This window comes from Notamacropus eugenii, chromosome 3 (assembly GCF_028372415.1).
Source record: "Notamacropus eugenii isolate mMacEug1 chromosome 3, mMacEug1.pri_v2, whole genome shotgun sequence".
Classification (NCBI taxonomy): Eukaryota; Metazoa; Chordata; class Mammalia; order Diprotodontia; family Macropodidae; genus Notamacropus; species Notamacropus eugenii.
The window spans coordinates 385,820,829-385,837,729 of NC_092874.1; the positions used below are offsets into that span (position 1 = coordinate 385,820,829).

Consider the following 16,901-nt stretch of genomic DNA (forward strand, 5'->3'; position numbering starts at 1 on the left):
ATGTCTCATTTTTTCCCACATTCCCTCCATCATTTGTCACTTTCCCCTTCTATCATTTTAACCCATCTGGTAGGTGTAAAATGATATCTCAAGGTTGTTTAAATCTGCACTTCTCTAATCCATAATGATTTAGAGCATTTTCTTTGTATATGACTACAAATTGTTTTGATTTCTTCATTGGAAAATGTCCTGTTCATATCCTTTGACCACTTATCAATTGGGGAATGACTTGTATTCTTATAGATTTGACAAAGTTCTAATTACTATTTGTGAATTTCCCTCTCTCTTATTTTTATTCACTATTTTCCTTTTCAGCCTTTCTTTTTACCCTATCCTTATTATCTTATCTTTTCCTCTTATTTTCCTGCTTCTTTAAAATTCCCTCCCTTATCTTCTCTCCCCCCACAACTAGTCGGGAAACTCATTGTAGCTCTAGTACAAAGAGCTCTTAACCTCTTTTTGTAACCAGAAAGGTCCTCATTTAAACCAGTCTCTTAGTAGAAATACCATTTACAACATCTAGTCTTTGAATGAAGGCCTCCAGAGATGAAGAACATGCTAGATGCTATAGTCTGTTCCACTTAATCTTGGGGAAAGTGGTGTGCTTGCTTGCGTGTGTGTGTGTGTGTGTGTGTGTGTGTGTGTGTGTGTGTGTGTGTGTATTCTTCCCCTACATAAACCAGAATCTTCCAATTGACATCTTCCACCTGTCTTTCCAGTTGTGATGTGTGGGGTCAAACAGAACAAAAACAACTCCATCAATCTGTTTTCTTCTTAACTAATAGGCTTTGATTCCAAAGAAAGAGGAAGGCACAGATCAGTGGGAAATGTCAGAGAGGCAGGTGGGTGAATGAGTGGGAAGGGAGCAGGGGGTGTGGTTTTACCCCCTCCTAGGGGGTACTCAAGGAGGGAGGACCTCATCTAATTCTGAAAAGCTGGTGTTTGGCCACCAAAGTGGTCAGCTGTTCCTCCACCTCTCCTTCCGCACCCCAGGGCCAGTTATAAAGGAAATGAAAATGGCTAACTGCAGGACAGTGACTGCCTTCCCTTGAAGCTGGCAGAGTAACTGAGCCTTTGAAATAAGTCATGCCTCTTACTGCTTTCCAGGGATTCCTGAAGGGTCTGGCTTTCTAAAGGCAAAGGGTCCCTTGCTGTTGGGCTTTAAGCCATCCTCCCAGACCCAGCTGCTCTGCCTTCCGATGAGCAGCTGCTCATTGGCAGGAGTTGACTGTCCCCCATGCCAGCACATGGGATGAACTACCCTTCGTGTCTGGGAATAGGGAAAAACAAGGGCACTTTAAGAGAGGAGAGGGCCGGGAGAGCTCCCAAGCTGATCATAGGAAGAGGAGAGGGACCTAGGTGCTAGAAGAAAGTGAATTTTGGGGTGGGGAGGAAAAAGGGTAAAGTAGGGTAATAGAGAATGGGGGAAATAAAACACTTCTTTGAAAGAAAAGAAAAGCTTTAAGGACCTGTTGAGGAAGGGTAGCATAGCGGGTGCCCTGGATTTGGATTCAGTCTTGCCAGTTATTAGCACATGTAGGCACTTAATAAATGTTTATTGGATTGAATTGAACTTTGCATGTATGAATGAATAAACAGATAAGTATTTAGATATTTATAATGTAAGTATAATTATAATTAAGAGCTTATAATGGATGAGTGCCAGCTATCTGCCAGGCATTGCACTAAGCTCCAAAGATGAGCATTGGTGAACTGATTGCTGCCAAGATATAGTACAAGATCACCTTTTACAACCTGGAGTCCTTGAGGTAGGGGTAGGGATAGGGAGATGACCTACTGGGTGGAGATAGAGGATCAGAATTTATTGTAGTACTACTCTGGACTTCAGTTTCCTCCTCCACAAAATGAAAGAGGGCAAGAAGCAGGCTGGTACAATAGAGAGCTGACCTCTGGAGTCAAGAAGACCTGAGTTCAAGTCCCACCATGCACTAATACTTAGTATGAGACCCAAGGTGAATCATGTAACCTCTCAATGTCCCAAGCAACTCTCTTAAGATTGTAATGTGTGGAAGAGATGCTGAATTGCATTGACAGAGGGTGGTTATTCACCCAAATTCCCTTTCTTATACCAATGAAATCACAGTTCTAGTATAAAAAAATGAAGAAGGGTTTGGACTCAATCTGACATTCTGTGATTTGTCTCCTCCGTCACTGGCTCCCTTCTCTCCATCCTCCATTTGGGTCGGTGGTGTATATTCCAATCACTATGACAGATGGTATAGTGTAGGACCTAAGCAAAGAGTCAGGAGGTGGGATTCATTCCATTTACTAGCTTGCTACATGATTCCCTGGCAAGTCAGGTCAGTTTTCTGGACCTTAATTTTTTCACATGTCAGATGGTATGATTAAGCCTTCCCTGTGGATCTCTGAGGAAGTCGTGACACTCAAATGAGGTCATGGATAGGAAGCCTCTTTGAAATGTTCCTTGAAAAGGCAAGCCAACAATTCTGATTCATTATGTCATTGACAATAAAAATAGTGTTTTGATTGATTATTATTGATATTGATGGTTCAATTATCTTCCATTAAAGTCCTACTTTGATGCTTGATTGTGGCATGGACTTGACTCTGACTTCTGAAGGACTTTGTCACCTTAGCAGGTGTTCTTAGACCCTTTTTGTGACCTGGTCTGCTTTGACAGTCTGGTGAAGGCTATGAACCCCTTCCCAGAATGTTTTTAAATGCATAAAATAAAATTCACTGAATCACAAAGAAAACCAATTGTGCTGAAATACAGTTATCAGATATTTTGAAAAGTAGTAATAGCTGTCATTTACATAGCATGTTAAGGTTTGCAAATCTCTTTACAAATATTATATTCATCCTCACAACTCTGAGAGATAGTTCAGCCATTTTCCAGTTGTGTCCAACTCTTTGTGGCTCCATTTGGGGTTTTCTTGGCAAAGATACTGGAGTAGTTTACCATTTCCTTTTCATTTTACAGATGAGAAAACTGAGGCAAACAGGATTACGTGATTTGCCCAGAGTCACACAGCTAATAGGTGTCTGTGACCATATTTGGACTCTGGAGAATGAGACTTCCTGACTCCAGGCCCAGCGCTCTCTCCACTGTGCCACTTAGCTGCCACCCTGAGGGATAGGTTGATATCAGGTCTTTCTCATTTCGTGTCCAGCATTCTATCCACTGTACCATCTAGCTCCTTACAAATAATAATAATAAAACAAAAACAAGTTCACAGATTCCTGGCTAAGAACCCCTACCCTAGATGTTTTACTGAGCTAGAGAAGCTTTAAGTTCTAGGCTAGTGGTAGATGTCTATATGGTTTTTTTTGTCTGAAGGCAAATTTGTGGAAGTGTATAAATGATTAATTAAGCATTTGATAAGTACCTTCTGTATGCCAGGCATTGTGGTGGTAAAGAGGGAGAAGCTTGGGGTACAAACACAAAAATGAAATCATTCTTGTCTTCAAAGAGCTTACATTCTCTCTCATCTGTTAATCATGAGCCTAGTGTTTTTTATACAAAACATATGTATGTATGTATCTGTATGGATGTATGCATTTTTGCCAAAGGCATTATAAAAAAGAAAAAAAAAGACTGTGATCTAAGCTATAGATCTAGGTGAAGACAGTTCTTACACATCTATTTAATTGAAGATCATAAAGAACTGAATAATTATGTTGATGATGCCTTTAAGAGTGGCAGTAGGTAGTGGAGAAGAAGCCTGAATTGGAAGTAGAAGGTTATTGCCCCATCTTTTCCATTGCAACCCATGGCTACATGCAAATGATTACAGAAGCCAGAGCTATTCAATTTAATTTAACTGGCATTTGTCAAACACCTACTTACTGCACAAAGCTATGTGTTAGTTTAGGAAAAAAACACCAACCCAGCAATGGAGGGGCTACTACCCCTTACATTCTCTTTTGTGTATAACATACTCTAAGTAAATTAATAGAAAATCTAAACAGTAGTTTCCAGAGGGAGAAAGCGTTAATACCTGGGGGTGGGGTAATCAGGAAGGACCCTGTTTCGGTGGTGGGACCAGAGTTATGCTTTTAAGGAAGCTTCGGGGGTTCTACAAGGCCATACTCTTTAAATGGCAGATCACTTGTATCTTTTATGAAGGCAAGAAAAGGGACATACTTTATGAAGGACTGTGAGATGATTTCTGTTCCACTCCATGGGTTTCCAGTGCTGTGTCCTTTTGGTTCCCTTCAGGGGTCCATGGGAGCATTTTGAGAACTGTATCCTGATTGACATGTTTCAGTGACCCAGAGGCCCCTGGAGGGAAAGGGAAGGAGTGGAGGTGGTTTGCTTAATTCCAGAGAATCCTGGGGCTTCAGGGAGTTAATGTTGTGGAATAAAATAACTGTCTGGTTGTATCAAGTCTGGTCCTTGTCCAAATCTCACTGTTTCATCTTAGCAAACTTCTGAAAGTTGAACTTTCATCTGCAAGCCATCATCTTGGTTTTCCATTTATTTGTTGGTCCCCAGTGGGATGAATAATCATATTATGTGTTTTACCTTCCAGAGATGTAGTGGATCTATAAGATCACAAGTAGAAGGTCCCCAGTGAACTCTTCCTCCCTTGAAAAAGTGGGATGGTGTCCATATTCTTTGACCTAGAGATCCCACCACTGAGTATATCAAGGAGGGGAGGAAAAGTCAGCAAAATAGATTCCATTTGCACCAAAATATTGACAGCAAAATTTTCCCTGACAGCAAAGAACTAGAAACAAAATAGGTGCCCATCTGTCGTGGAAGTGTCTAAAAAACTGTGGAACGTGAATGAAATGGAATTTTGGTATGTTGTAAGAAGTGATGACTGTGAAGAATCCAGAGAAACTTGAGATGACTAATGAACTGATACAGAATAAAGTGACTGGAACCAAGAAAACAATGTGCACAGTGACTACACTGAAAATGGAAAGAGCAAAAAAAAAAAATCTGAAAGTTGTGTAATTATGATAACCAGTTTATGGTTGTTGTTAAGTCATTCAGTTGTGTTAAATATTTTGTGACCCCATAGACCATAACATACCTTTTCTTCTCCAGAATCTCTAAAAGTCTGTCCAAGTTCATGTTCATTATTTCCATGACACCATCTCTGCTGTCCCCTTTTCTTTTTACCTTCAATCCTTCCCAACATTAGGGCCTTTTCCATTGGGTACTGTCTTCTCATTATATGATCAAAGTAGTTAAGCTTAGGCTTCATTATTTGACCTTCCAGTGAATAGTCTGAATCAGTTTCTTTAAGTATTGACTTATTTGATCTCCAAGGGACTCTCCAAAGTTTTCCTCAGCACCACACTTGAAAAATGTTAATTCTGTGCCACTCAGATTTCCTTATAGTCCAACTTTCACAACCATACATTGCTAGTGGAAAAATCGTAACTTTGATTATACAGACCTTTGTTGGAAAGGCGATATCTCTGCTTTTTAATGTGCTGTCCAGATCTGTCATAGCTTTCCTTTCAAGGTGCAAGAATCTTTTAATTTCATGGCGGCAGTCACTGTTTGGAGGGATCTTTGAGTCCAAGAATTATAACCAAGTTTTAGGAGAACATTCACCTTCTTTCTTTGCACAGGCAGGGGACTATAGATATGTAAAACATTGCATATACTGTCTAGCTTGGTTGACGTATTGGTTACTTTTGCTGAACTACTTTTTTCTTACTTCTTTCTCTTTTCTTTTTGTTACAGAGTATGGTTTACTGAAGTGGGGGAGTGTACTATATTAGGAAATGAGTGTACTATATTAGGAAATCAACGTGATATAAAAACAAAAGCTATCAATATTTTCTTAACAAAGAAAACATATATTGTGGAAATGGCTTAACAAATTATGGTACCTTCATGACAGATTATTATTTTGCTGTATGATAAAGATGACTGAAGAATTTAGAGAATAGGAAGAGTTATATGAATTATTGCAAAGTGAAGTAAGCACCTAATGTGTGAGGGTGGAAATAAACTGGAAGATGGTTTTTCTTCTTCAGGAGTTACCATTTGAAACACCTTTTACTAGTAACCATTTCCACAACATTTTTTCCCCCAAAACCAAACTTTCACAACCTTGTGGGTAGATATGAATCTTGGAGGCAAAAAGCAGAGTATTTGGGAACATCCATTTACCCAATTTTATTTATTCAAGATAAATGCATTGTGGCTCAATAATTTGACTTCAGCCCCTGTGTCTAGTAATTCTGGGGAGTCATTGGCAGCACAAGTGAATGGAGGCTCAATCTGAACTAAAGAGCCTTTGGAAGGAGTGTCAGAAGGACTCAAAAATATTCATTTACTAGTTGATGAAGAGATTTTTCTCCTTAGCTAAAAAACTTCAGGGGCAGAGCCAAGATGGCAGAGTAGAAAGATGCATATACTCTAGTGCTTCCCCCATAGCCCACAAAATACCTGTAAAAAATGACTCTCAACAAATTCTAGAGCAGCAGAAGCCAAAGAACAACAGAATGAAAGAGGTTTTCAGCCAAAGGTAACCTGGAAGGCCGACAGGAAAGGTCTACCTCACAGGACACTGATCAGAGCGGAGCCCAGTCCTAGCTGCATGACACTGGGAGGAACAGGTTTCTGGGGCAGAATTCCCAGTAGCAGAGGAGGGTCTCAGATCCCTCAACCCACAAGCAACAAAGAAAGCTCCAAAGGTCAGTGTGGGAGGGCTTTCCCAGCTGGCAGAGAGGGGAACAGGGTTCCCTCAGCATTGGCCCCAGGCAGCTGCAGCAGCAAGCAGCTGGTGGCTACTCGGAAGCAGCCTGGGTCCATTGTCCAGGCAGCTCAGCTTAAAGCCTCTGGCAGAATTGAGCAGCTGATCTGAACCTCAGCCTTCAGTGGCAGTCCTGCCCCCACCCAAAGCTCCAGGGAGAGTTGAGCAGCTGATCTGAGTCTCAGCCTTGAGCATGGTACTGGGGAGAGGAGGAGCACTAAGACCCTCCTCTTGACAAACAATTCAGAAGTCCAGTAACTGGCTGGGAAAATGCCCCCAAAAGGGGGAAAAATAAGACCACAGAAGTTTACTTTCTTGGGGAACAGGTGTCTCCTTCCATCCTTTCAGATGAGGAAGAACAAGGCATAGTGTCAGAGGAAGTCAAGGCTTCTGCCTCCAGTACCCACAAAATGAATATGAAATGGGCTCAGGCCATAGAAGAGCTTGAAAACTGTGTCAGCAGCCTGCTAGAGGAGAACCAAAAATGCTGAGGAAAATAACGCCCTTAAAAATAGGCTAACTCAATTGGAAAAAGAAGTCCAAAAAGCCAGTGTGGAGAAGGAGGCTTTAAAAAGCAGAATTAGCCAAATGGAAAAGAAGGTTCAAAAGGTCACTGAACAAAATAGTTCTTTAAAGGAGAGAATTGAATTCAGAGAAGGTAATGACAGTGAGATTAACCAAGAAGTTAGAAAACAAAACCAAAAGTTTGAAAAAATAGAAGATAATATGAAACATCTCATTGGAAAAACAACTGACCTGAAAAATAGATCCAGGAGAGACAATTTAAAAATTATGGGACTACCTGAAAGCCATGATCAAAAAAAGAGCCTAGATATTATCTTTCATGAAATTATCAAGGAAAACTGCCCAGATATTCTAGAACCAGAGGACAAAATAAATATTGAAAGAATTCACAAATCACCTCCTGAAAGAGAACCAAAAAGAGAAACTCCTAGGAATATTGTGGCCAAATTTCAGAGTTTCCAGGTCAAGGAGAAAATATTGCAAGCAGCTAGAAAAAAATAATTCAAGTATTGTGGAAATACAATCAGGATAACATAGGATCTGGCAGCTTCTACATTAAGGGATAGAAGGGCTTAGAACAGGATATTCCAGAAGTCAAAGGAACTGGGATTAAAACCAAGAATCACCTATCCAGCAAACCTGAGTATAATATTTCAAGGGAATAAATGGTCATTTGTTGATATAGAGGACTTTCAAGCATTCATGATGAAAAGACCAGAACTGTATAGAAAATTTGACTTTTAAACACAAGAATCAAGAGAAGTATGAAAAGGTAAACAGGAAAGAGAAATCATAAAAGACTTTCTAAAGTTGAACTGTTTACATTCCTACATGGAAAGATAATGTTTATAACTCTTGAGACTTTTCTCAGTATTTGGGTAGTTGGAGGGATCACACACACACACACACACACACACACACACACACACACACACACACAGAGTACAAGTTGAGTTGAATCAAAAGAGATGATATCCATAAAAAAAAAAAATAAAAATTAAGGGATGAGGAAGGAAAATACTGGGAGGAGAAAGGGAGAAAGGAATGGGGCAGGCTATAACTCATAAAAGAGATAAGAAAACTCTTGTTCAATGTAGGAGAAAAGGGAGAAGGTGAGAGGGGAAAAGTAAAGCTTACCCTCTTCACATATGGCTTAAGGAGGGAATAACATGCTCACTAAATTTGGCATGAAAATCTATCTTACACTACAGGAAAGTAGGGGAGGAGGGGATAAGTGGGGTGAGGGGGATGATACAAGGGAGAGCAAATGGAAGAAGGGAGTAACTAGAAGTAAACACTTTTGGGAAGGGAGGTCAAATGAGAGAATAAAAAAAGAGGGGACAAGGTAGGATAGAAGGCAATATAGTTAGTATTATACAACATGATTATTATGGAAGTCTTTTGCAAAAAGACGCATATATAACCTATATTCAATTGTCTGCCTTCTCAGTGGGGATGAGTAGGGAGGGAGGGAGGGAGAGAAGTTGGAATTCAAAGTATTAGAAACGAATGTTGAGAATTATTATTGCATATAACTGGGAATCAAGAAACACAGGTAATAGGATATAGAAATTTATCTTGCCCTACAAGAAAAGAGAGAAGATGGAAATAAGGGAAGGCTGGGGTGTGATAGAAGGAAAGCTACACTGAGGGAAGGGGTAATCAGAATGTAAGGTATTATGGGATTGGGGGGAAGGGAGAGATGGGGAGAAAAAGTGGAACTCAAAATTTTGTGGAAATGAATGTCGAAACCTAAAAATAAATAAATAAATACAATAAAAAAAAGAAAAGAAAAAAACCCTCCAGCATCTGGAATGGGCTGCCTGTCCTTTACTCTCAGCTCCACTTTTCCCTTGCCTTTTCTTCTAGCCATTATATACAGCCTCAAATGCTTAGTAGTTGTGTGACTCTGGGCAAGTCACTTAACCTCTGTTTGCCTCTGTTTTTCCAACTGTGAAATGGGGTTAATAACAATACCTACTCTGCAGGGTTGTTGTGAGGGTCAAGTGAGATAACACTTGTAAAGCACTTAGCAAAGTGCCTGGCACATAGTTCATGCTATAGAAATGTTTATTTCCTTCCTTCTCCCATTCCTCCTTTAGACTTCCCATCTTCTATTTTCTAATCTAAAGCCAGACTTAGAAAGATTCTCTTTCCCAGAAGTCAGATCTTCTTGCTTAGGGAATACCATGGTCCTGCCAGCATTGGGAAGCTGGAGTCAGCAGAACTCCTTTGACTGACTGTAAAGGGTTGGTTTGGTTTGAGCCAAGATCTTGTTTGTGATTCACTGATTTATCCAATGTTAATTATTAACAATGGTACTTTATAGTGTGTTAGTCTCCTGGGATGTTTTTTCTAACTTTAAAGAAAGTCTTTGTCATTAAGTGGTCTGGTTTTTGTTTTTCATTCTCCTTACTGCCCCCAATCAGGAAAGCACCACCACCCCAAAATCACCACTTTAGTAACCCTTATCCCTCTAAGCACTAACTAGTTAGGATGTTGTCAGAGGATAAGCATAAGCAGCAGGTTGGTGAATGTGCTAGGGAAGGTATTCCTGCATCAGGTTAAAAGGGCTTCTGGTTTGGGGCCAAAGACAGTATGTACTATCTCAGGATTAGCCCCATCATGGGAGACCCTGATGTACTTTGCTAGGGTTACTCTTTAATCTCCAGGATGTATTGTCTGAAATACCCATTTGACAACTAGCATATAAAAAGTTGTTTCTCAGATTGTAAGTCTCTTAGAGCATGGTTCATTCATTAGCTTTGTGTCTGAGCACCTAGCATAATGCTTTGTACTTGTTCACTAAATGTGATGACCTCATGTTCCAGCAGATCAGTAATTTGAGAAGAACACCTACTCCCCAGCACTCCTGGGCAGTGAGAGAGAAGCTGACTGGTCCACCCTTCTAATATTATCAGAGGGGAGAAGGACCTGAGGTAGCAGGAATTGTGTGCATTCTATAATATGGAGTTGGAAAGGGGGTGTGCCTGCTCAGGAGAGTTGGCTGCAATTCCTTCCTGTGGAAGGGAGAAAGTGGTATCTGTAATAAAGGCAATTTTGGAAACTGCTGGTAGTTTTGAGTTTCCCTGATAGTTTCAGGCTCCCTTTCTCTGGCTGGCACGTTTTAAAGAGGGCTGGTACAAGGTGGCTAATTCTGTACAAAGAATTAACAAGCATTTTTAAGTATTATTATGTGCCAAGTACTGTGCTAAGTTCTAGGGCTACAAAGAGGCAAAAAACAGTGTCTTCCTTAAAGGAGCTTACATTCTAATGGGGGAGAAAAGATGACAAAAAAAGAGGAATATATTGGATCCGTACAAAGTAGGTGGAAGGCAGTCTTAGCAAGGAAGGCCCTAGCAGTAGATGAGGGAACAGAAAAGACCTACTGCTTCTAGAAGGTACTATTGGAGCTGAGTCTTGAAGGAAGCCTGGGATTCTGAAAGACCAGTCAGGTAGAGGTAGTGGGAGAAGCCAGTGAAAAGGCATGAAAATGGGACATGTACAAGGAACAAAAAGTGGTCCAGTATGGCTGGATTGTAGAGTAATTGGGGGAGATGGGAGATGGGATTCATTCTTCATACAGAATTAGCCATCCTGTACCAGCCCTCTTAAAAACCTGCCAGCCAGAGAAAGGGAGCCTGAGACTTCTGAGGGAAAATAAAATCTGCTAGCCGAATTTCCAAAATTACCTTTATTAGAGGTATCACTTTTCCCTTCTACAGTGATTGAGAGAGAGCAAAATGTGAGCCCAGAAAGGTAGTAAGGGTGCAGATTGTAAAGCACTTGTGTAAATGCCAAAGGACTTTCTATCTGATCCTGGTGGTAATAGGGAGCTATTGAAATTTATTGAGGAGGGAGTGAGCCATGGTTAGACCTATGCTTAGGAAAATCTTTTTGGCAGTTGTATGGAAACAGCGAACTCTGGAATGGAAGCCAATGGAAAAACGGAATCTTTCCCAAGGATTTACTATAAGACGTCCTTACAGTGGGCTTTCATAAACTCTGTGGGAGTGTCCTACTTCTCAACGTGGGTGATTCATTGTTATTTCTTTGTGGTTAACAGGGTAGTCAGCCTTAGAGTTCAGAATCATCATCTGATGTCAGACTCCTCTCTTAGTTAGAGGGACTGGGGGTTGGGAGGGCTTGAATGATGAGTTTTGGAGAAACGAGTCATTTGAGTTCTGATAGGAATTGCCGTCCATTCCTGTTGCCTTTGGAGCTGTGGACAATTTGTCTCCCTCAAGGCTAGTGTGATTGGTGCTAATGGGCAAGCAAAAGCTTTGTCTCCTGTTCGGCCTAGAGACTGATGGGCTACTGGAGTCTTCTTACCTTTCATCCAGGTCTTCCGTGATCAGCCGGATAAACGTATGGAGAGAAGAGACTTTCCAGAGTCGAACAAGGGTTAGGCTTTATTCAGGGTCTTAGTTACGTATCCATATGCAGGGCGAGTTCTTCCCCAGGAGAAAGGAACCCTCCTCCTCCCAAGGGGCAAGGATCATACAGTAAGAGGATGGGAGCGGAAGAGGGGAGGGGCCCTCTTCCCTCCAAGGGCCCCACATCAAGAAGACAGCCTTCAGGCTTTCCTGTCCCTACTTAAGCTCCTCCACCACATAGTTTGCACGTGAATACCGTGTGTGCTCTCAGCCCCTAGCTAATTAACAACAGGTGTGCTCAGACCACAGACCAATCTCAAGGGTGGGATGCTCTCCCCAGCAAGTTTCCCATTGAGAAGAGGTGGAAATACACAAGATAGCCCGTGTTTCATGCCTCAATCCCCAGCTGTTCCCTGGGGGGCCTCATGAGATCTCTGAGGTTTAGAAGTCCTCACTTTTACCTGCCCGAGACTGTCCACGTGAAAACTGAGCTTACACCCCCAACAGTCTCCTAAACTTCATCAGCAGGAAACATTACTACAGCACCATGTGTATGCCTTATGCTAGGTGCTATTGAGAGGGAATTACACAGAGGCATGTACTACCCTCAGTAGCATAGCCCCTGATCTGCCATTATTGTACACGTGCTCCACACTAGATGTTTTACCAGCAAAAGGGGAACTGAAACCAACTCTAGGATTCACCTGGAAACAAGAAATTGAATTCCCAAGAAAGTGAAAGCCCACTCTTTTTGGGGTGGAGAGGAGACAACCTAGAAAAAAGGTTGATAACAAGACTGTAAGTTCCTAGAAGGCAGGAACCATTTCACCTGTTCTATAATCAGCACAAAGGAACTTGGAAATCCATGATTATACCAAAGAACCATATTGGTTCCTTCTCCAGCCATGCAAATCACTTCTCCACACTAAGTAGTTAGTCTTTCTGAGTGACCCTGTGGCCAGCCTTCTGAGAGTGACTTTCTCTGTACTCACGAATCTGTCACCAAACCCATACCTGAACCAAGTTCCAACCTGGTAAGACCTGTTAGGGTTTGTGCCCCACTGGACATAGCCTTTAGGAACCCAGTGAATACCCTCCATTCCATGATACAATATTGCAGTAGGCCAGTTGCAAGTTAGTGTGGAATAAATAACCACTGAACACCTAGTGAAAGGAGGGATGTTAGAGATTGGGGAGACAGGCAATAGGTCAGTGGTTTGCTGAGTACTTTCTTCTTCTATTTCTTCTCTCTCCGTCTCTCTCCCTCTGTCATTCTCTCTATAGCTTTCCTCCTCCCTCCATATCTTTATCTTTCTATCCTGCTTTCTGTCTCTCCTATCTGTATGTCTTCCCTTCCCCTCCCTCATCACCCCGCTTCCCTTTTTTCTCTCCCCTTTTTCTTCCTTAATCCTTTTCCACCTATCTGCCTCCCCTTCTCCCCCCAATACCTCAGTGCCAGTGGCACTGAGATCACTGAAGAAACTGTCAGGGGAGGTGGGAAGACAATATGGCAACATTTCAGGAAGCTAGTTTTATTTATATCATTTCATTTCTCGGTAGAACGCTAGGTTTCCCCAGACACTCATAGTTCAGTTGGAAGGAGGCGGGACTATCTGGCAGTAGGAAGGAGGTGGTTGTTTGCAGATGGTCTAGAGCTGGATTAATTAACGATTCTCAAGCACTTCGCACATACACAGAGCTGTCTGTGTGTTCAATATTAATTATTGGTTTGCTCTTGGCATCTGCCTTGGAAGGAAATAGGCCAGTGGGGCAGGTTGTTTGTATCTAAGCCACTCTACCATCAGCTCCGTGCCAACCCACTCTCCTTGTCTCCCTCCTGCCATTTTTTTCCTTAGCTCTCACCTCTACCCCTGGGTTCATTAGTGGCTTGGGGGTGAGGAGGATATTATCCTCCAGTTTGTCCCTTTCCCTAAGCATACAAACGTTTAGAAATAATGTGGCATAGTGTAAGGTATAGTGTAGTACTGTGCTTGGAGCAAAGTAGGTACTTAATAAATGTTTTTTGACTAGTAGATAAAATACTGAGTTCAGATTCTACTTAAGACCCTGACTATGGGACCATGGACAAATCACTTAACCTCTCTTGAGTCCTCATTTCTTCATATGTAAAATCCAAAGCTTGGCCTTGATGACCAATGATGTTAAAACAGATCTCCCATCTCTCTCTCTCTCTCTCCATAGGCGCTGTTGCTGCTGGGTAGCGTAGCTGTATCTTGCCTGGCTTTAGACCTCCTCTTCCTTCTCTTCTACTCCTTCTGGCTGTGCTGTCGCCATCGGAAAACTGAGGAACATCTCGATGCAGATTGCTGCTGTACGGCCTGGTGTGTCATCATTGCTACTCTGGTCTGCAGGTGAGCAAGTGATTGCCGTGGCCCCTTTTCTCACTCGACACATACAAAGCCCCTATTCTGTGCCAGGTGCAGTACTTGGCCCTGTGGGAGCTAGAAAGATGTCTGGCCTTTGAACTCAAGGTTATGAGTTGGGTGGGAGGTTCTCATAGAGTGGCGTCCTTGTCTTTTTTCTGTCCCTTCCAGGGCCCTACATGAGCCTCAACTAAAGAGATTTGCTGAACCAGGGTTCAACACATTTGCCTTGATTCTCAAGCTTTAGCGCACTGGTTCAGGCCTCAGAGGATGATCTGGGTTCAAATTCTACCTTTGATGCTTATTGTCTGTCTGACCCCATGCAGTCACTTAACCTCTGACTCTCAGTTTGTTTATCTGTGTGGGATGGACTGTTTGGCCTATGAAAGAAAAATAAATGATTCCACTAATAATTCATAATTCATAATCCCCTCCATGTACTGTGCAATCCAGAGACACTGGCCTCCTTGCAACCTGTCCACACCCATATACGTATGAATGGCCTTTGCCTTCAGCTCTCTCCCTCCTCTTCTCTCCTCCTGGCTTCCCCGACTTCTTCTCTAGTCACCTAGCAGTTGAAGTCACTTTCCCAGACCTCCTTAATCTTGGTGACTTCCCTCTGATATTAGTCCTAATTGATCCTCATGCATGGTTATTGACATGTTGTCCTTCCCATTAGACTGTGAGCTCTTTCAGAGCAATGACTAGTAATTTTGCCTTTGTATCTCTGGCTCTTAGTCCTGTGTCTGGCACAGGGGAGGAGAACTTGTGGCCTTCTAGGTCCTCAAGTGTGACCTTTTGTCTGAATCTGCTCAGAAGACTGTGCTTGATGACCTCGAGGGCCATATGTGGCCTGGAGGCCTCAGGTTCTCCACCCCAGTTTTCAGTTATCGAATAACAGGTGCTTAAGAAGTGATTATTGCCTCTATGACTAGATACATTAGTTCCCAAACTCAGGTCTAGACCCAAATTAGGATCACTGGAAGCATATGAAAGGATCAGAAAGTGCCAAAGAGCACATCTGGGTAGTTACTGTGCCATCTGTATATGGGTAGAAGCTTTGGTGGTGAATTAATCAACAATTATTTATAAAGTGGGCAGCTGGGTGGCACAGTGGCTAGAGTTCTGGGCCTGAAGTCAGGAAGACTCATATTCCTGAGTTCAGATCTGGCCTTGGACACTTACTAACTGTGTGACTTTAGGCGAGTCACTTTGCCTCAGTTTCCTTATCTGTAAAATGAGCTGGAGAAGGAAATGGCAAATTATTCCAGTATCCTTGTCAAGAAAACCCCAAATGGTCAGGAAAAGTTGGATATGACTGAAAACAGCTGAAGAACAACAGTTTGGTAAGCACCCACCATGTGTCAGGCAGTGAAGGTACAAAGAATGAAACCAACCCTACACATAGCTCAAGCCTCAGCTGGAGAAGGCTGTTTGTTATGTCCACTGATCACCCCCAGCTGGATGGATCCATGTTGCTATCTAAGCTCACTGGTGGTGTGGATTCTTTCAAAGGTGGTTTTGTTTGCTTGACTGATTTTTTTTTGTTTTATTTTTGGGCAGGAAGGGACAGGGAGGGGGTATTGAACTAGTGATTTCATTGGTATAAAGAACTTCTGATGAGAAACTTTATCTTCTCTCCTATTTATAGTCTTAAAGCAGGAATCCATAGCCCTTTTTGTGTCCTGGACCCCTGTTGCAGGATGGTGAAGCCATGGACCCCTTCTCAGAAAAGTGTTTTTAAATGCATAAAATAAAATTCTTTTGCTATCCTTTGATTATATACTATATATATTATATGTGGTATGTAGTAATATACATATATATATATAATCAAAGGGTTACAACAGAAATCAGTTATCTTGAAATACCATCATCAAAATATATTTTTTAAAAATCATGGATGCTAGGTTAAGAGCTTGGCACACTCAGAGGTTAAGTGACTTTCCCAGAGTCACACAGGCAAGTGAGAGAATGCCAGAGGTGGAATCTGAATGCAGGTTTTCGTGATTTCAAGGCCAGGTCTAAATCCACTAACCCAAGTTACTGAGGGAGCAGGGTAATAAGTAAATATGTATGAGTCAGTAGAATGAAGTTCTTTTCACACGTAAAAAACCCAACAACACGAGCCAAATTAATGGGAGCTACAATGAAATCAGGTGACCCAGGGGCAGCTAAGTAGCATAGTGGATAGATCACTGGCTCTGGAGTTAGGAAGAGAAGAGTAAATCAGGCCTCAGACATTGTGTGACCCTGGGCAAGTCACTTAACTATGATTGCCTTCAAATAAAAGAAAAAAGAGAGAAAAAACAAATTAGCTGACCCCTGGCATGCAGGATTTGTTTATCTCCGTGATGAAGAACTTCCAGTCTTATTGTCCAGCAGAAACTCAGAGAGATGACTTATTTTTAACTGTATTAATATTCCTTTCACCTAGGAGAAAATGTCATTCAGAGGGAGATGACTAGTGTTGGTCCTTTCTATTTTCTGTGAAGCAAGAGGGTTCAGCTTTAAGCTCCTGTATCATGAGAAACTCAGGGTTAGACTTAAGGAAGGCTTGTCTGATGGCTTTTCGGCTTTAGCATGGATTATAGAGTTTTCTTTTCCTGGAAATCTCAGAAAAGCCAGGGTAGAATCTCACCTGTCTAGGTATTTGGCTCTGTCTGGAGTGTGGGCAGGCACCTTCTGCATTAGGCTTCTCAGAGAACATCTCATCACCTGTTTACTCAGCACAGACTGAACTGGGCCTTGTTAGTGCTTCAAGAACCTTGCTTTGTGTCCCACAAGGCAAGTAAGCCCATGGATAAATGTGTTTGTGATTGGGGATGGGGGGAGAGAACTACTCCCCACCCAGTTTTGCAGGTGAGTTCCCCATCTGTGTGCCAGCTTCCTTTAGGATGATTCTTGAT

General features: G+C 42.0%; 1 protein-coding gene across 1 annotated transcript in view; it reads left to right on the top strand.

Moving 5' to 3' along the window:
- Positions 1-16,901, top strand: part of TTYH3 (tweety family member 3) — a 184,931-nt gene that overhangs the window by 92,335 nt on the left and 75,695 nt on the right. The window contains exon 2 of the mRNA XM_072597702.1: positions 13,811-13,980. Coding sequence (XP_072453803.1) covers positions 13,811-13,980 — 170 coding nt within the window. The remainder of the gene's footprint in view (positions 1-13,810; positions 13,981-16,901) is intronic.